This window comes from Enhydra lutris, unplaced genomic scaffold (assembly GCF_002288905.1).
Source record: "Enhydra lutris kenyoni isolate GAN:26980312 unplaced genomic scaffold, ASM228890v2 scaffoldscaffold2, whole genome shotgun sequence".
Lineage (NCBI taxonomy): Eukaryota > Metazoa > Chordata > Mammalia > Carnivora > Mustelidae > Enhydra > Enhydra lutris.
The window spans coordinates 41,155,791-41,176,650 of NW_019154086.1; the positions used below are offsets into that span (position 1 = coordinate 41,155,791).

A 20,860-nucleotide genomic window follows, 5' to 3' on the forward strand; every position below is an offset into this window, starting at 1 on the left:
ACAGAGAAGCTTACAGTGCCAGTTGCCAGTCCAAAGTCCAGCCTCTGCATCTGTTGGCATGCCTGTGGGTTTGTAATGCACAAAAGACTGCCAGGATCTGGGGGTAGAAGTGACCCAGGCCTCTTAAGGGGGGAGGGGAGGGACTTGGGCAGCATTATTGGTGGACGGGCATCTCTAGGGAAACTCACACCCATTTCCCTCTGAGGCAAAAAAGTAAATTCTATTAGTTCTAACCAACCAGGACTTTTCCCGTGCCAGACATCCTGCCATGAGGAAATTTTAGAGCGGGTATGCCCAGCATGCCACCTTTCTGTAGGAATGTAAAGTTGGGCCTCCTTTCTTTCCTGATTTGTGCAGGAAGGAGCTTATTATTTGGGGGGACAGAAGCCTTTTGGTTAGAAAGAATTGAAAATAAATAAAACCCTCTGGGAAAAGGTGAGTCTATCTCCTGCCCCCATCCATCAGGCTTAGACCTAGAAAAGAAGGGAGATGGAAGGGTGAAAACACACAAGCTAGTTCAAACCCAGACTGGGGGTTGAGGGAGAGAGAAAGAGATCTTTGAGCATAGAAAATTGGAAAGGCTTTGAGATAGCAGAGCCCCATTTGGATTTGGCCTGTGGTTCAACAAGTTAAACAATCGCTTGTTCTGTGGGCTGGAGTGTCAAGACAGGCAGACGTCCTCATTGACAGAGGGCGTGCTGTGTTTGTCCAGCCTGAGACCTTTTCAATGACTGTTTGTCTTTCTAGGCCAAGCGAGGGTTGGGGCTGGGTGGATCGACTCTGTTTTGCTGTTCCACTGTCTTTAGCGTTGCCTGACAGATGCAAAGGTCCTCAGGATGGGTTTCAGGCTTTAAGATGGCCAAAGCCTTGGTAGCATTACCCACAAAGTGAATTTGATAAAGGATGCAAATATAACAGGGGGTTGGGAGGTATTTCTGACAATATTAACTAAGAAATGGAGATAACTAGGACCAAATGATAGAAATGATACTTTTTTTTTTCTATTATGGTGAATTTTATATTAGCTTCAAAAAATCAACCAATGATGATTTCCAAATGCATTTGGAGGTGGAAGTCATATGACGGTAAATGTTCCTATACCACTATGGGCAAGATGTACAAATTTACAAGGAAATTTCTCTCTTCTTAATTCCAACACTTGTACCTCAGTTTTTAACCTGATGTCCCAGAGGACACACGGCCCTCTCCATTACATTTCACTAAATTCAGAAAACTTAAAGAAAATAATGGGAATTTCTTATAGAATAAATTTAAATTCTAGAAGTCAGAGGTGTTTGAATGCTGACTTGTGCTTAAATTCTGTCTACAAGGGAAATCAACAAATGAGTTATACCAGAAAAATATCTAGTGGGGAAAAGATTTTTAATATTTTTTAATCACAAAGGCTATGTCATTTTGCAATAAATATGGGTAGTTCCCAGCAGAATCCTCTTCTTTCATTTTTAAATTTGAAAATGGTCTATGAAAGACTGGAAAGACTCTTCAAACCAACACTGATACATTCTGGCCTCACAATCTTGCCATGCAAACATGTATAAAATTGTTTGATGAGTGACTGTCCCTTTTTTCTTCCCAAACAGGTTCAAAGTCAGAAAATGAGATACAAGACTTCCTTGGTGATGAGGAAAAGATTACGGCTTTACCGAAACTCCCTGAAAGAGTCTAGTAAGTTAAGATCCTTTTTTGAATATTAGTTTGTTTAAGTTATTTTTTTAAGTGGGAAGTTTTGTTTTGCCTTTTGGTTATGTTGGGTTGTGAGCTTGGAGGTGTTTCTTGAGTTCCAATGAAACTGAGAACAACACCTTGGTGTTTGATGCATTTGCACACAAATCAGCTACACATCGTCCCACCAGCAGCCAGCTAATCCCCCTCAATGCCTACTCATCTGGACATTCTAGAATTAATATTTGACGACTCTCTCATTGAAACAACAACCCCTGACCTTCTGTAGTTCCACTGTCACATTATTCTATGACATATTCATCTTGGATTCATTTCCAGACGATTTGATTGGAATGAGGTTTGACATGTATTGGCTTCCATGAAAGGAGCAGACTTTGATCTTGGTGATGGGGTTTACATGATATGCATCATCTTTACCAGGGACACCAGCCTTCTGCAATGTGGCGGCAACTATGTTCCCACAATGTGGTGTCTGAACAGGGAGTGACTGACAGCTGCTCTGTCAGGAATACCTTCATTGTGAAGAATTTAATTTAATATTCCATTTAGAATAAGCATATGATTTAGGGTTGGGTGTTTTCCCTTCCAGGCGCTTCTAGTTTCCCTCATTTCATTCAACTACACCACCAGCTGATGGTTGCCTCCAAGGTATTCCCTTGTTGGAAGGAAAAGCAACCTTCTTAACAAAAGTTAAATGGACAACTCAGGAAATAGCTTTCTTCTATTATTTTGGGATAATTTGATGGCAGAATTCTCAAGAGACATGTGCTTATTATGTAAATTCAGTTGTTTTAATTCCTCAGTGCTGTTCTGGAAGATCCTTTCACCATGTTTTTTAATCCTTTTTTTTTTTAAGATTTTATTTATTTATTTGACAGAGACAGAGAGATCACAAGTAGGCAGAGAGGCAGGCAAAGAGAGAGGGGGAAGCAGGCTCCCTGCTGAGCAGAGAGCCTGACAGGGGGCTCCCTCCCAGGACCCTGAGATCATGACCTGAGCCTACGGCAGAGGCTTAACCCACTGAGCCACCCAGGCACCCCCCATGTTTCTTAATCTTTTGTCCAAAGATATTTCACAGAACCTTTGCTTGGAAATTAAATTTTATCCAAGTATATATTTTTTCATACTCAGTTCCATTAATGATGATTAAAACCCAAACTTCCATAGTAGAGGAGAGGAATAGCTTCATTTATCTCCAAAATCTTAGGTCTCATCTCCTTTGAACAATTTGGGCTAGGACATACGGTGGGCTCCTGGGTCTTAAGTTATTTATTTATTTTTCATAAGACTAGAGACAGCCTCTCACTGCAGGAATCTAAAGTCTGTCTGTGAATAGCCTATAAAGAGACTTGTCCCTTGTTTTGGTGATAACCTGGCTAGAAACAGGGAAAAAGGACTGAACACGTGACAGCAGATCTAGATGCAGAACATTCAGACAAAAAGGCTTGCTCTTGGCCAGGCTTTGTGCAGTGGCCATCAGCTCCTGGGATCCTGCTCGAAGTATAACCTGAAACAGATAATCATCATTTAGCATTTCTTTAAATATCAAAGTCAAAAAATAGCCCAGCTATTGATCTGAAATCTCCCCTATTTCTTTCCTTCCAAAGGAGAGAGGTCAGACATTCCCTATTGAAGTCAGTAATGGAAGGAGCTCTGGCAGATGGTAGGGCCACCAAAAGTCATATTTCTATACAACAGGCCCCCAAAATCACTTTGACCAGGCTGAGGTGAACAAAGGTGCTTAGGGCAGGATTCTGGACACTGGATGGATGTTTGGGGTCTGGTGGTGGAACTTGTTCCAAACAGCTCCCTACAAAAGCCTCCAGTGCTTCTTTGCCTTCTGCTGAAGATCTCTGGGCTGCAGAATATGTCTCCTTTTTTCTGCACATCAAGCAGGAAAGTGAACTCAACAATGCTGTAACCCCCAGCATGGTTAGAAATAGAATGCTCAGCCAAGCATTTGGTACTGGGAGTCAAGGTGTGAGATAACTTTCTGAAAGAGAGGAACAGCACTCTTCAGCTTGCCCTATCAAGTCAATGAAATCTGGACTCTTTCTTAGCTGGCACTGGAAGACTTAAAGAAACAGCTCTGAAAACTAAAACATCTCTCCTTTCCATCAGTTCCCCACCTGTCATCTACAGTTACCCAGATACTGCTTTAGAGCTTTTTTCAGAGATATGCCTTGAAGATCCTTATGTAATTACCCTGAGTTCCCTGTCTATAAATGCTAGTAGGTAAAATGGGTTTGTTTTTTCTCCATGTCTCTGTCCCTGGGAAAATGTTCCTTTGGGAGAATTCCTGGCCCCATTTCTGTATTTAGCCAACATGTGAACCATGTGGCTCCAAGGAATTTGTATGGATCAGGCAGCCTTAGTGACCTGCAGGTCAAGTAACCTCTGGCTACTCAAGCAGCATCTACCCTGGATGGGTCCATATGTTTTTAGTACTTCAAGAGAATGCTGCATCTGGGAAGGAGCTCTATGGGGCCAGGTTACTGTCAGTGAATTTGGCTGAATCAGACCTATCTGCCCTTTCACTGTTGGCACAAAAAGCCACACACATGTTCAAAGTTTTTCAAGGGTAAAGTTAGTATGAGTATGCAGCATACTAACACTCTACAAGTATAAAACCTCTGCTTCTTATCCCCAGAGTCTACAAAAACAGTGCTTAGAATTCAAGGGTCCACAAACTTGGAAGGGGAAAATTGTATCTTTATTTTCACCACCTTCTAATGGATAGTTACAGTTTTTTTTTTTTTTCCTAACACATATGTTGTTAACAAAAACAGGACTATTAGAGTTCACTGGCATCACAAGGCTTCCAAAAGTGTCCATGGACTAAAACAACCTAAATACCCCTGTTTTCTGCTGTTATTCAAAGCTTTTGACGCGGTGAAGTCACAGTATATATATTAAGGGATCCATTTTTGTGCAAATCAGAGATTTAATGAAAATAAAAGTGGATGATGAGTTTGATAAACATCCTAAACAGTAGGTTGCAGATCATGGAAGTTCAGGTGGAAAGGAAAATATTTTTATTGCTGGACTACTGCTGAAGTATCTCTGCACTTAGGCCTGAATGCTACAGGAGAAGCTGACTAAGCTCTATGTTGAGAGATGGTTAGGAAAAACAGTTGGAAAAGGGATCCCAGGGAAGAGCACACTCCTTTTGGGTTTGGGGGGGTTTATATTGTTTTTCTGGTTTTTTTTGGGGGGGGGGGTTCGCTTGTTCATTTGTCCTTAGAAGGCCTTCATGAGTTCAGCCCAGACTTGCCTAGACAGCTGCAACATTCAACAGACATCTGAGTTGGGGGCGAGCCTTGAAACCACTCTGAGACCAAGCCTGACCATCATGTTGAGGAAGGGAAAAAAAGACAGGGGACAAGAGAGGAGGCTTCTGTGAGCAGAAGGGTAAATTCCAGAAGGTGAGAGTATAGGAGAAGGTAAAAGCCGGGAAGGAGACAAGTCCTCAAAGTCTAGTCTTAACACTAAGTAGAAGTCCTTGGTTTCCAGAGCAGAAGAAATTTGGCTGTCAAAAGCACGCCTTCAACATTTTCTTCTCCTCTTCTCTTCTCTTCTCTTCCCTTCCCTTCCCTTCCCTTCCCTTCCCTTCCCTTCCCTTCCATTCCCCCTTCTTTCTGTGCTTTGTTTTGTTTTGTTTTAATGCTAAGGCATCATCTATTGGTTGCACTGCATAAGCTCTTCCGGACGGCCAGAGGAGCAGAAAGACCTGGACTTGTCAAAGCTGAGGGAAAATGTGGAAGTTAATCCCTCCCTAAGATGTGACCCAGAGCAGGGAACAAAACATTAAATGAAGAAAGTCTCAAAGAATCTGCCAACCATTATAAATAAGTTAATTATTTTTTTAAAGATTATATTTATTTGGCAGAGAGAGACAGTGAGAGAGGGAGCACAAGCTGGGGGGGGGGTGCGGAGGGGATTAGGAGAGGGAGAAACAGGCCTCCCACCAAGCAAGGAGCTCCACGAGGGGCTCCATCCCAGGACCCCAGGTTCAGGACCCTAGCCAAAGGCAGATTCTTAAGGACTGAGCCACCCAGGCACCCCTAAGTTAATTATTTTTAAAATTTTAAAAGGAACCCCCTTTACTAACTAGGAAATGTGTAAGAATAGTTCTTGGTGCTGGGGATGGGTGGGACAGCTCAATCAACTCCGAGTCAGACTTCCTTGCAATCTGTCCAAACTTCTCACATCTGCTTGGGATACAGGGTCTTTTAAATCCTTAAAACTTCTCTTAAAAATCCAAGCCTTTCTCTGCTCTGGAGTCGCTTTCTATGGCCTCTTGGGAAGCCCAAGTATTTATGTTGGCATTTTTGGCTACAGAGAGCAAGGCAGGCAACAGAGCGAGCAGCCCTTTAAATCGCCAAGCTGTGCAGCCGGCCCTAGCCAGTCCGCGGTGCAAACAAAGAACACTTGGCTAGACTAGGTCGAAACGGAAAGGGTTTTTTGTTTGTTTGGTTTTTTGTTTGTTTGTTTTCCCCGCCGGCCAATCCCCACCCCAAAACTGTGGACCCTCAGCCCCGGAGGGCGTCCTGTGAGAACAGGCCGTGGGTCCGCAGTCCCTTGCACAGCTTGGGCGGGGAAACTTGGCGTGCACTCTTCTCAGAGCCCTGAAGGCTAGCGAGGAGAGAGGCAGAGACTCCGGCCACAGGCAACAAGTGGTGAGAGCTGAAACTGGAAGTGATCCCCAAGGTCCTTTCCCAAAGGCTCCAATTGGCTGCAGGGTACAGAACTCAAGACCACAAACTGACTGGGGAGACCACCGGTGACGGAAGACCTGTTTCTCCTTGCAGCATGCCCCTCGCCTTTGTTTCTTTGGCCACCCGGTCCTCGAGACGAGGGGATTTGTGGCGAAGAGGATTCTTAGCCCCCCTTGAGAGGGTAGCGTCTTGAGAGGGTAGTGGGTTCGAGGTCTTCGTCTCCAGGGTCATCACTGCCTCAGGCCCACTCTGGCTTGAGACTGGGCGGGATTCTTGGGCTGGTACTTGCAAGGAGCTGGCAAGGCCAAGTGGAAAGAATAGAGTCGGGAGGAGGGAAAGCAGAGGGAAGAATAAAGAATCCAAGGAAATGAGAGAGAGAAATGAAGGACACAAGAAATTTCGGCGAAAGCGAAAAAATAAAACCCAAAGGCTGCTAGGCTAGGAGTTCGTCTGCTCCGGGTCGCATAGTCTGCAGTCCCTGGAAACAGGCCCCCTCCTCCTCGGGCTCCTGGGACAAACTGATGAAGCAGGCCTCCATCCTCGCGCGCCGTGAGCTGCCCTTCAGCCGGTAGGGCTGGATCCGCCTGTCTAATAGCCCGAGTACTTTACGTACAACGCAACACCCCCTCCCTGAAGTCGTGGTGAAAGAAGGCAGAACCCAGCCCCGCTCACTTCCAGGAGCAGTGAGGCAGAGCTGATCTACTCAGCTTTCGAGAAAGGAGGGGGAGGGGGCTCAAGAGGAGAGAAAAGAATCCGTGCCCGGGTCAGAGCGCATGAGCAGTAGGAGCAAGAAATGCTGGGGGTAGTGTGGGGTGAGAGAGAGAAAGAGGGAGAGAGAGAGAGAGAGAGAGAAGGGGGGGAGTAAGTGTGTGTGTGTGTGTGTGTGTGTGTGTGTGTGTGTGTGTGTGTGTATGTGTGTGTGTATCCGCGTGCGGCGGGACCTGTCATTGCTGACGTCGGGCCGGGCTGCGGGCCAATAGGCGACCTAGGTGATTGTTCCTCTCCGCGGGCCCGGGCCGTGGCCGGGAATCTCTATTCACTTCCTCACGCGTCCCGCTGCTACCTCTGTAGTGTACTGGATTTCAAGTAGACATTAAAGACCACGGGGAGTGGGTGGGGGACACAACCCGAAACTTGAGGGGAGAAAAAAAAAAAAAACTTTGCATAAGTTTCTTTGTGGTTGTTCTTTCCTCTCCCTGCTGTCAGCTGACTGGTGTGAACCGCCTGACCTAAGGGAGCTCTGGGGAGCCCGGGACGGGATGTAGCAGGCCGCGCTTTCCCAGACGAACTAGGCACTGAAATTAGTATATATGATCCGGAGGCTTCCGCCACCACCACCTAAAACATCACCATTTGCCTCACGTTCATTCCCCCGCAGGGCTCCGAGACCCCGATCGCCCCAGGGAGTTGGCTGCCAAAGCACGCTTGGGGCTCAGGTCGGACCCCTCTGGAGCAGAGCCCGGGGCCCCCCAGAAACCCACACACTCAGCACTGCGCGCCCTACTGCCCCTTCCACCTGCCCCGCAGCCTCCATCCTTCTCCCGCTCATGGAACGGCAGGGGGCTCTACCGAACTGCCGCCCAGCCTGTTCGCAGCGGAGGCGCTTGGCCTCTCACTGTCCACTCCGCTCGCTGCCGCCTCTGTCTGGCTCCCGGTCCCGGTGCTGACGGCAGAGGCCGTAGTGTGGCTGGGCTGGGCCTGCCCCCCGGGGCCTGGTGGAATGCTCAGCCCACGCCGCCCGTTCTCACCAGCGCTATTTGTCTCGACAACAGGTAGCAGCTCCGGACACCATGGCCCCCAGCTTGCTGCCGCCTCCAGCCCCTCGGTGTTCCAGGGCCTTCAAGAGCAGCCGCCCCAGGCCTCCCCCAGCGGCACTTTGAACGGACTCCTGCGTCTGGGGTTCCCTGGAGACATGTACGCGCGACCCGAGCCCTTTGCGCCAGGGCCGGTGGCCCGCAGCGACGCCCTGGCAGCTGCCGCGGCCCTGCACGGCTACGGGGGCATGAACCTGACCGTGAACCTCGCCGCGCCCCACGGTCCCGGCGCCTTCTTCCGCTACATGCGCCAGCCGATCAAACAGGAGCTCATCTGCAAGTGGCTGGCAGCGGATAGCCCGGCGCCCCCGCGCCTCTGCTCCAAAACTTTCAGCACCATGCACGAGCTGGTCACGCACGTCACGGTGGAACACGTCGGCGGCCCGGAGCAGGCCAACCACATCTGCTTCTGGGAGGAGTGTCCGCGCCAGGGCAAGCCCTTTAAAGCCAAATACAAACTTGTAAATCACATCCGCGTGCACACGGGCGAGAAACCCTTCCCCTGTCCTTTCCCGGGGTGTGGGAAGGTCTTTGCTAGATCAGAAAATCTCAAAATACACAAAAGAACTCACACAGGTCAGTATTCGGCACTGTCGGTCTCGTGCGGACCCTCTGGGGAAGCAGGCGGCCTCTTCTGGGCCCTCGGGGCTGGATTTCCTCAAGTTCCATCTGGGAGGAGGGGGGATTTCTTGGTGTTCCATGAGCCAAGTCCATAAAATATTAATTATGCCCTTCTATTAGAATCACAGAAGTTTCCTGAGGCTGTGTGTGGGGAGGACAGTGCAGGATTTTTGCTCTTGGGGAGGGGGCAAATGTGAACGTGCTTGGGTCTCTGTGTGTGCAAATGTGTGTTCCCTATCATCGAGTTTGATTTTTCAGGTTTTAAAATGGTACTGTTCCTCAAAGTCCTAAAGACATAGAACCAATTTAATTTTCCTGATCTATTTAGAATCCTGTCGAAGGTACTCTTCCATGGGGTGGCTGACCACCACCTGAACTGAGGGGTCATGAGGCCATTGGTGCCTTTAAGATTTAGGGTCTCGTGGGCTAACTTTGCCCCCGTTTTGGAGCCTTGGTGACCTGACACTTGGGACATTTGACAAACCTTTTTGCTTCAGCAGAGATCCAAGGAGACTCATCTGCTTTAAATGTCATTTACCGAGCTGTTAAGTGAAATGGGGACATGTGTCAACCGCATCTGTTAGTTCTAGTTAAGAAAAGGAGCCTGCTCAGGAGCATGCAAAGTTGAACTCCTCTGGCCAGAAGCATCTCTAATTAATACAATTGCAAGGAGAAAGTTTTCACACTTCCCAGAACAGCCTGTGAAGTTACATTAATTAGTTTAGCAGCCAACGTTGTACTCTCCCTAGCTAGGGTTTTCCTCACCCAAACTCTCTGGAAGTTTAAGAAATCAACAGTTCCCCTCCTCTATTTGGGGGGTAGGATAAGGGAACTAGTGGGGAGAGAAGAGGATGAAGTAAGTTTCAGGTTGGAGCCCCACTTCTCTTACTCTCTTGGAGCTCTACCTTACTCACCTCTATTCTTGGTGGAAATATCGTCAAGTATTAGTTGAAGGACTCCCCCAGGCTGGCACAGCTGGGGAAAGAAATATGCGAAGCCCGCTTTCTCTCCCAAACCTTGCATCTCAGGGAAGGTCCCTGGCCATGATACTGGCACAGGAGGAATCCAGACCAAAGTTCACTCTTAGTCTCCTACTTTAATTACATAGCATATCTAGAAATGTACAGTTTTCCCGAACTGTTTCCAGTATCCTTCCCCCCACCCCAGGCGCGCAAGCATTTGTTCCCCCTTCGCAACCTCCGAGTTTTATCCCGGGGGAGGGGAGAAGTGAGGCCCCATCACCTCCCACAGTCTCGCTCCTCCAGGAGCTGACTGCCCGTACTGCGAAGATAGACACCCAGTCCTGAGCCAGAGAAGGAACTCATTTTTAATGACAGGGTTTTTTTTTTAAACAAACAAACTTTTACTGCTCTTTGCCGGCCTACTGTTTGAAGTCCATGAAGCAGAAAATGGTTAAATTCTTAGTGCAATCGACCTACAGCAGAGAAGCAAGTTCAGTGCGCCTGGGCTGGCTCAGGTTTGCGTCTATTCAGGACAGAATTCTAAGTGCGTCCTTTCCACTGGCAGTCCTGATTCATTATCGCTGGAGTTAAAAAAAAAAAAAAAACACAGCCCCCCCTTTTCCCCCCCGTTTTCCTCCCCCCCCCCCCCCCCCAAGTAATGAAAAGAGAGAGAGAGAAGAGAAACAAAAAACAAAATGTTTCTCAAATGGCAATAGACCTCACTACAAATTATTCATGAAGACAGTTCTCGATTCAACAGGAAAATAATTGCCTTTTCAAATATTAATGGCGTTTCATTTCCTCGAGTCGCGGAAGCGGCGAACAGGAGCTGATTTCTCAAGAGTTGAGATTCTCCCGGATCTGAATCCCGGGCCTGGCTTCGGAGGCAGCTGCCCCAAGCCCATGCCGAAAGGTTTCACTTTGTGGCGGTCACAGCAATCCCGGAACAATGGTGCCGCCGCGAGGGAGATGCGGGCCAGTCGCCGCGCTCCAGCCGGACCCCGCCGCCTGCCCCCCTTTCGGGGGCCCTCAGCTGGGAGATTGCCCCACCTTCCTAGGCAGTCTCTAGAGAGAGGCAGGGCTGGGTATCCAAGGTAGAAAGAGTCTGCGCCGGGACACAGACGCTCGATAACCTGGCCCAGCCACAAGTGCGAGAAAATGGCGCTAGCGGAACTGCGCCGCAGCTTGCGAACTTTGTCATGCGGGCTTGGCGCAGGGCCGGGGAGGAGGCCTCTCCCGGGTGCTGAGCCTCAGGGAGGGGACTCCGGGCCTTTCAAGACTTAACCCCGGGCTAAGATTGAGGCCGCTCGGGACGCGCTGCAGGGCCCTAGCCCAACCCTGCCTCTCCACATCTATTCACCCACCCACCCATCCAGGGCGCAGCGCCCAGATCTGGTGGGAAGGAAGGGGGCGGGATGCAGTGCACTGGGGGTGGGAGTGGGGGCGCGTTGTTAGGCAAGGAGTCCAGGGAGCCTCCTGCAGCTGGGGAGAGGCCGGGAGGGCGCGGTGCAGGGGGCGCGGCCTCACCTGGCATCCCTGGGGCCTCCGAACTTCCAATCTGCTCGAATCACCTTCAGTGCCCTGTTTTTTCCCTCTGCTCCTCGTCTGGGATGAAATCATTGTTTCTGTTTTACATGAATGTCCAACGAGGTGCCCACAAATGGGATAAGTGTGTGTGGGAATATTTGGGGAGGGGGGTCAATCAACCTCAAATTCTATTCCTCCTCTGTGTTCTCAGCAAATCTTGTTTTCTTTTGCAGGCCCTGAACTGCATGGTTCTTGTAAGTGATTTTAGAAAGAAAAGAAGGAAGGGAGAAAGAAAAGTTTTAGTTTTGCAGATGCCAAAAGGGATCAGAGGGGAGAAAACAAGGGGCAAATAGGGACACTGATGTATTCTCCATCTTTCTCGGTTTTGTTTTTGTTTTTAATAAAATGGTACCGGCGTACCGAGAAATGGCAGAGGCCAGCACCGCCCAGTGCTCCACTGTACTAGCAGTACTCCTTCAGAGTCAGGACGCAGCGACCGGTCGGTGCCAGAACCCTGGGCTCAAAATCCGCAGCTGCACGGAGGCGAGGGTTGTGCGCAAACCTTTGACTCCGCCTGAGCTGCAGCCTGGCTCAGCACTAAGGTCTTTGTTTGTTCAAACCTGCCCCAAAGCACCCGTCTTTCCTGGAAGCGGCGGGAGAAGCGACCACAAAGGCAACAGTCCTCCAGCCATGCATCTCTTTCTTAGCCAGACGCTTGGTAGCCTTTCTCTCAATCTAGAGCGCCCAGTGGCATCCATTTGTTTAAGACGCCTAGATACTTCCTCCCCACCTTTCCACAGCACCTGCAGCTCCAGCAGGAACCTGGGCTTCCAGGTTCTTGGGGTCTTTTCCACCCCTACATTCCAGCGAATCCAGCCGCCGGTGAGCTCCGGGATTGGGGCTCGGTCCTCGGCGAATATTTCCACCCTAACGCGCGCTCGCGCCTTCCCGCGGCTCTACAGGGGATCGCACCGCGGATCCGAGCCCCAGGCGGGTCTACCCAGGCTGCCCGCTTGTCTTCCTGGCCTGGTCTTATCTCAGCAGCTGCGCTCATCCGGAAACCGCCGAGCTCAAGAATACGATTAAGCGAGAGGCCTCGGATCCCGCTTGGCCCAGGGAAACCCTGCAGCTCCCGCCTCTCAGCTCAGACCTGCGAGGCCCGACCGCCGGGCGTGGGTGGTCTGGGGAGGCTATTCGACCTCTTAAGTCATTTTGGACTGGGAGAGCCGGCTGCCCGCGGCAGTGTCTCCGGGAGGCCACTAGAGCAGCGTAATAAAATATTATTGCCGGCGCGCGTAACTGGAGGGATTCCGGACGGTTTAGGCAAGATTTGAAGAATGCTGCTAAATGTTTGCCCTCAGGGGGTAGAAGGGAAGGGGGAGGGGGCTCCATTTCCCGTAAAAATCGCGTCTGAAGTGAATCATTGCTCAGAATACCTTTCCCTGCAGCACGAATCCACATTATGCATATGCCGTATGCATGGGCTGCGCATCTTTAAATTATTCCAACGCCTTGGCGTTTGCACAAAACCTACTTTAGGAAACAGTTTGGGCCACGGTCGGGGTGTGCGCGAGGCGAACCGCTGGATGGTGTGTGTGTTTGTGTGTGTGTGTGGTGGTGGTGGTGGGGAACGTTTGGCTAGAACCAGCAACTTTAAATTAAGCCGATGCTAGCTCCTCAGTCAGCTTACTTCGGGCAAAGGTACTTCTTGGCTCCGGGTGGGGAAATTTGGAGGAAAACAACCGGAATGGGTCACGATGGAAACTCGACAAAGATGGAGTCTTTGTCGCTCCTCCTCCTCTGTACCCTCCCCCACCACCCCCTGGCCTAGGCGGGAGAGGGGGAGGGGTGGCGGCGTGCTGGAGGAAGCTCGGTGCGCGTTATGAGCGGTAGAAGGAGGGTGCTGGTCCTGAGAGGCGAAAAGGAAAGAGGTTTCTGAAAATCTTCTGTGGGTCTTTTCTAAAACATGAAAGAGAAATTGAGAAGGGCGGTGAGGCCGGGCCGGGGCCACGACCCACGCACGCTAATGTCTCTGCCTTGCCTCCACCAGGGGAGAAGCCCTTCAGGTGCGAGTTCGAGGGCTGCGAGCGGCGCTTCGCCAACAGCAGCGACCGCAAGAAGCACTCGCACGTGCACACGAGCGACAAGCCGTACACGTGCAAAGTGCGCGGCTGCGACAAGTGCTACACGCACCCCAGCTCTCTGCGTAAGCACATGAAGTTGCACGGGCGCTCACCGCCGCCGCCTAGCTCTGGCTACGACTCGGCCACGCCGTCTGCCCTCGTGTCGCCCTCGTCGGACTTCGGCCGCGAGCCCCCGGTGGCCTCCTCGGCGGCGGCGGTGGCGCGTGGCGCCGAACTGAGCGAATGGTACGTGTGTCAGGGCGCTGGCCCCGCCGCAGCTGTCCCCGGCGCGCCCCCAAGCCCCCAACCACCACTTGGCCCAGTCGCCGCCACCGCCTCCGGTATTAGGGCTGCTGCTGTGGTTGCCGCTTCTGGTACACGGACTGCTAGTCTCGGCGGGGTTATTGAGGCTTAAAGAGAGGGTGAGGAAGGAAGAAAGGAAGGGAAGGAGGAAGAAAGGAAGGTAACCATAAAAGGTTGTATAAATATGTAAATATGGTTCCCATATTTATTCCAGAGTCACACCCAGCACCCTCCACCCACTCACACAGACACCCTCGAGACTGGGTGGCGTAACCCCAGTGTTCGTGTAGAGCAAGTACAGAAAGATACAGGGAGAAGGGGGAAAAGACACATTAGAAGAATTTATGTGCAAACTTGGCAACTGCAGGCGGTGAAATTAAGATCACAAAGTCCTCTCCTGGTTCACAGAATGAGAAATGTTTTGCTCAAGGCCTGGGTGGCTCTGATTGCCACCCCTACTCTCTTCCCAGCCCCCATTCGGAGTCTCCTCCAAAGTTTCAATCGCATAAGGTGGCAGAGGGAATACTGAGACGATATCTTGCCTATTTCCTTCTACTTTTGCCTCCCTACATTTCCCCCCTCCTTCAGCTATTTAAACAAAAATGCACAAGCCACAGATCCCAATTTTTCCAACTACTTATACAAAGGAGATCAAAGGGAGAGGGGTTTAAGCACCTAACCCTAGGCATCATGTGCCACTCTCCCACAGACTGGCTCAAGCACACAAATTTATCTGTTTGCCTGTCCGTCTGCCCCGTATATATTTTATACTGGGGTAGGGTGTGAGTCCTAACAACAGAAAATTCAGACAAAAGAGTGCTAGATGGGCTTTTGGATTCAGTACTCTGAAGACTCCGGGGACCAATCACCCTCTCCCCACAACACCCCCCCCTTGTAGAGGTGCTGCCTGTGGAATATTGTGGGTGCTTGGCACTGGGGGTACAGAGTGGGCCAATGACGTCACTGAGCCAAGACCTCCACAGTGAAGGGATTTGGCCTAGGCAATAGTGTCTGGATAAATCACACCAAAACAAAACAAAACAAAAAAACCCAAAACCAAAACCAAACAAAACACACCTCACAATTGTTGGTCTTATTTTTAAAAAGCTGTGCATGTGGTGGGGAGTAGACAAGAGATGCGCTGCAATGATAAATATTTTAAAGGTAAACACCCAATGGATCTAGATTGAATGTGTATTCTATACGCTGGGTACCAAGTCCCCAGATAAAGAACCAGATGTTGGTGGCAGAGGAGAGGAAAGTCTTTGCAATTGTTGCCCAGCAGGGGAGAAATCAGGACCTGTTTCCCAGTCTACCACCCTCTGCAGGGAGGATGGGGCTACCCTAAGTCCTTGCTAAAATGAGGGAGGAGGGTAGAAAGAAAAAAAGGGTGGAAAAAGCTTTGATAGCCCTATTCCGATCCCTTAAGAATTTAGACACAGGTAGGGCAGTGATAGTCCCACCTAGGGGGAGCCCCCTAGACTGCCCAACAAACAAGTCCTGGTCCTGCCACTCGCCTGGGTTTTCTTCTACACTCTTCTCTTCAGACACTATTAGACAGTTTTCACTCCTGCCCTGCAGCCCCATTTTCATGAGATAAATGATGTCCTAACTGTAGTGGGATTGTTTTCATTATCCCTAATAAAAATCAGAATATTTGAAATATATCCTTAGCGAATCCATTCTTGTGGAAGTGGTACTGCAATCCCCTCCCCCACCCCCTTTACTCATACAATAGAGTCCAGAGGCCGCCTGGCCAAGGGCAGGCGGTCTGCGGCAAACAACTCGTTCCCATCGGGAAACGACCGCCCCACCACCAAGGTGCAGAGGGCATCTGAAGAACTTGCTTCTTCTGACGTTAAAAAATTCTCCCCTCTCCAAATAGGACTCATTTCTTTCTCTTCTATTTCTAGACCGCGGTTTGCCTTCTACTCCAATCCAAAATAGTAAAATAAAATAAAAATGCTTGGTCCGCCACTAATAGCCTTTAATTTTTCATTTGCTTGTTACAGATGTCCACCGCGTTGCTCGCAAGGTAATCTCGCCCAACGCAGCTGAGCGCCCGCATCTAGAGCCTGCGACATCAAAGGGTCCGCGCACAAAGCAATGTTTCTTCGCCACGGTGCATCTTCATGGTAAGTTAGGATTTCTATGGCAATGGGCAAGTTGCACTGAAATCCTGAAAGGCCGAGCCTGGAGCCCATCCAGGCTTTTCATTAAGGACATAATATTTACGTCTAACAGGCCTTTTTTCTTGTGTATACAAGTATATATTTTTGTTTGACGCGGACTAAATCATTTTCATTTAATTTCCGGTAAACAAAACCCACGCGAATGGGCACTTGTTCCCGATCATAATAAAAATGGATAATAATGTGAGGGAAGAAAAGGGCCGCTTGAATCGCCGCTCAGCCCTCTTTGTTTCTGCTTTCTGCGGTGATCAGAGGGCGCATTTGGGTTTGATGGCGAGTTTCTAAAGGCGAGGAAATGGTTTGTAAGAGGGGAAAGAAAAGGAGAAAGGTCTAATCAAGCTCGGGTTGTTCAAAGAGTCGGGTTTTGGGGTTGAAAGTGTGAGTTTGACGGTGCATCAGCATGCCGCGTTAGGCTCGCCATGGAAATGCGCGCGGGGAGCGGCCGCTTCAAAGGCGGCACACTTCACTGCAGACACTCTATTAAGATACATTTGCGCTGACCTTTGCTTTCACGCCATTTAATACTGTCACTGCGTTCTCCAGTATATACTTCCTCTTTGGGACCAGCCTTGCCCGCGTTTAGGGGTTCACCCCACACTTCTGTGGGGAGGGGTCGCTTCTGTGCCAGGGACGCCTTCAGGAAAGGGAGGAGCCGGACTCCGTACATCTTGACTGCGCCCCAAAGAAGCTCCTGGGTCAAGAGTAAATAACTTCAGGGCAATCTCAGAAGCTTAACAAATGAGCATCCCCAGCTCCATTTTGTGCAAAGCGCCTCTCCTGCAACTTGAGCAGGGTGGAGGCCTGAATTTGAAAGGCACTTGTGGAGGGGGCACCCTGGATGATGAGGTCGGTGGTGGAGTTCAGACTGTGCCTTTGGGACATTTCCACTCTGGCCCCCAGAACAGCCCATTCTGCCCCTCCATCCCAGAAATCTCTTGCAGCCCCCACCCCACACTTGTTTCTCCTGGCGTGGGGTATAGGATACCCCTCAGGCCTACTCTGGCCCTGGGCATGAACTCAAGAGCCCAAGGCCAAGGGGATAGGGAAGATGGCAGGAAAGTTAGAAGTCCATGTTCCCTTAATTGTCTTGTTGTTTATTTTATCCAAGTACCCCAGTGAATAGGGGAAAAATAAACATGGTGAAAAAAAAAAATCAAACAGTAGAGTCTTCTTTAGTGCCAGTCCTTGTGGTTGAATAAAAAGGATGGTCCGCTTTCTATTGAGCTGAGAAATCTTTGAAGTGGGAGTTATTATCTGAGACATTCCTGCTTGTCGTCCTAACAACGCTGATGAAACGTAAAAGGTTCTTTGTCAGCGATTTGTTCTCCTCTCTGTCAAACTCCCTCTGCCCCGTTAGTTTCAAACCATTTCTAAAGAGATAAAATCAAACTTCTCTTAAGAAATTAAAAATACATGCACACTACACCAACTGATAACTTTAGGACTAAGTCCTGCTACAGAAAAAACAAAAGCGACACAGAGACATCAGGTCCAAGGTCTGTGAAGGTGCACAGATGTTGAGGGGGCCCTTTACACTGGTTCTGGAACAGGGGGGAAAGAATGCAGAGAAGGTGTAGGCAGAGGGTACATACCCCAAGCACACACTGTGTGTCTGCTTCTCTCTGCACTGGCCTGCACTCATCAGTCCCATTGGGGTACTTGGATGAGCCTCCTTGGGACCCTCAAACTCCCAATATTCTTGCCAACCATCCTTGGAACCTAAGGCTGCAGCCAAGCAATTGTTAATATTTCCTGCTCCTTCAAAGATGATCCTCTTAAAAATAGACCCATTGTGTGTTTCTTCCTCCTAGCAGCAAGCAATCAAAAAGCCCCTTTTGCCATTAATAGAAAGTAGAGTGGCTTGAGGGAGGGACTTTTTTTTTTATAATTTCCTGTTTTCTTCAGAATCTTGGCAATTGGAGTTCAGAAAGTTCAGTTTACAAGATAGTGTCCCCAAAGTGCATGCAAATACCCTCCTCCCATCCACATATGCAGTTCTGGAAAGAAAATTTCACCCTGTCCGGCTTTCCCCAAACCTCCCAATGTGGTTTTAAAGGTGGTTTAAATAAACAAGGATGTACCGGCATCCCCACTCTGTGTGTGCCGAATAAATGATTTGTAAAGAAGTTTCCCCAAGCTGTAACCCATGCTGTTATTATAGTTGCTGCAAAATGTTGTCTCTTATATTGATTTTTATTTGTTTACTGGAGGTCCCCATATGTTTGTTTATATCGCTAATTTATGGGAAAATATAATGATTGCAATGAATGTGAATTATACAGACAGGCAAATGTTTTGTAATCATAAATTCACACACACACACACACACACACACACACACACACACATGCACAAAGCTTGACTGAAATCTTAGACTATTTGGTACATCTCCACCCACATTGTTTGTGATTTATCAGCTCTCCCCTTACTTCCTTAAATTATGAACTAACCTGAAAGGGAAAAAAATTGTTTTGTATTTGATTGAAAGTGATTGTTCAATGAAAAACATAGTTGAAAGCTGTGGCTTTAATCTTGCTGTAAATATGTAAATGAATTAAAATCTGTGATTCTCTTTCCCTCCAAAGAGCATTGTGTACATGGAGCTCCATTTTGCAGTTTTCTTTGGTAATAAATGTTGTGATGTTTCCCTTCCTCTTTTGAATTCGAGTGTCCTGTTATTATTGCTTCGTCATCTAGGGAAAGATCTGGGGTCCTCCTGAAGCTTCCAGTCCTTTTCCCTGCCTTCCCTCGCGGTTTTACAGGAACACCTCGGAAGCCTAGTTGTTCCAGGCAGCAAAACGGAGGGACCCACTGAAGAGGCCATTGTGAAGGAGGCCTCCCTCGCCCCCAATTTCACCCCAGTAACACTGACATTCATCAGCCAATTTACATTATAGGAGGGGGAAAATTAAACCGATGCTCTCAATGTCTTCTCAGAAAGGTAGCCTTCCCACTCCTCGGACATGGCGCGCCCTCTCACGAACCAATTTGACTTCCCAGACAAAAGCTTAATAGTTGTCGGGAATAAACACAGGGAAAGAAAAAAAAAATGGGAGAAGCTGGCTTAAGCCTCGGGCATAGTTGCCCGCAGGAGTCTTCCTAGCTGGACCCCACTCCCTCAGACTTCAAGGCTCCCATCCGATTGCGGCGAAAGGCCAAGCCCTGAGACTGGCCACAGCCCACAGGGACTCTTCCCGGGGCCTGACTTCGATCTTCAGCGGGTTTTAGCGTCGGGTGCGGGAGTTCTTTTTGGTTCTGCCACTAGAGAAATTATTTCAGGTGTAACAGAACCTCTTAAAAACGTCGGAGCCTTCCTACCACCTCCACTGAGCTCACGGAGCCCCAAGGGCTCCGGCGACGCCTCGCCCCACCCCAGCCCCTCCTGCGCAGGCTCCCGGTCCACAAACACGTTTCCTCGACGCTTTCAACTAGTTCCCGTGGGTCTGGTTAGGAGTTGGGGGCTGCGCTAAGTGGGAGGGTCACAGCTGTTGGGTTTGGAGTGCTAGGTCGCCTCAGAGAACACCTTGGAGAAGCAGCTCTTGGGGCCAAGGCTGCAGTCCTGAGAAAGTTGGGGGAAGGACCCCGGCACGCAAAGGCGAGAGGGCGACGCACGGGTGTGAAAAGAGCAAGGGGAAGGCCCCAGGGGCTGGCCAGACCGGTCCGAGTCGCTGGGAGCCGCGAGGGAGGAGGGTCATAGGACCTCAGTACAGGGATTTGCGCCCCCTCCCGTCCCTCTCGAGGAAAGGTCCCCCTCCTGCGGCTCAGGGACAAGTTAGAGGGGCCTCTACTGCTGCTTCAGTCTCTCCTACACGGCTTCCTTGAGACAGAACTCATTAAAGCCCACCGACAGTCATGGTGCTGGGGAGCAGGTGGGGATTAGGAAGGAACCTCCAGCTCACCGCTTCGCTCGGTCCGCGCACACAGAGAGCCCAAACTCAGGCCTTTCACCCGCCCTCGGCCTCCCTCTCAGGATAGCGCTGTGCAGCGATGGCGCCCTGGAGTTTAGGGGGAACCACTCCTGGGAGTGGAGGGAGAAGAGTATGTGAGGAGAGGTGGCTGCCCTTGGCATCCAGTACTTGTCGTGCTCTGGGACATTTCAGCGCCCCTGACGCTAAGAGAGCTCAGGCTTCTTTCCAGAAACCATTATTTTTTGGCAGAATGCTGAATGGTGTAACCTTTGGCGGGGAGTTTGAATTAACCGGTCCTCAAGTACCCTTGGCGAGCCTCACCCTAGACACAAACGCACGTGTCCTCTGGGGGTTACCCCTCTCCCACCGCGGAGTGGCTGCAGCTAGGACAGTTTGGGGGTACCTTAGCCTGCTAATGATCTCCACCGATCATTTCCTCCTCTGTCGTCTGAGTCAGAGCACCAGGCAAAAACTTCCGGCATGGTGGGAAGATTTTGGATAGGAGCCAGTCTCTCAGGCTTGTCCACATAGGGCTCTCTGCCCCCTGGATAAGTGATGAAACCTCCTTGTGCTTCAGTTTCCTCATCTGGTAAAATAGAATTTAAAATAATCTCCCTCACAAACTTCTTTCAAGCATTAAATAAGATATTCCTTGAAACATTTAACATTTACATGTTGTTAAATGCTTGTTAATGTTAGCATCACTTATACGATTCCGACTTCATCTTTCAGACATGTCCCCTAGTTCCTCCCAGAATCAGATCTCCAGATCTCACTAGAAAATGTGGTACCTCCTGGGGCTTCAAGCTCCGAGTCTGGGCATACCTCTCCAGGCAGCCCTGAGGCTAGATGAGTGTTCTGAAACCTTGCGAGTTAATGTTTTCAAAGAGTTCTAGAGCTTGGTGCCATGGGACGCCAAGATAGTCAGTAATTTATTTCTAAAAGGCCCAAGAAAAATGAGAGGGAATCAGTTTATTACAGTGTGGGT

The 20,860-nt window shown here is 49.5% G+C and overlaps 1 protein-coding gene across 1 annotated transcript; it reads left to right on the forward strand.

Moving 5' to 3' along the window:
* Positions 1–299: 299 nt before the first annotated feature.
* Positions 300–16,992, forward strand: LOC111151571 (Zic family member 4). The gene is given in 6 exon segments (XM_022509646.1): positions 300–413; positions 415–435; positions 1,602–1,686; positions 8,195–8,812; positions 13,397–13,715; positions 15,785–16,992. Coding segments are annotated over 6 exon segments (1,158 nt in total). The 3' UTR covers positions 15,786–16,992.
* The last annotated feature ends 3,868 nt before the right edge of the window (positions 16,993–20,860 follow it).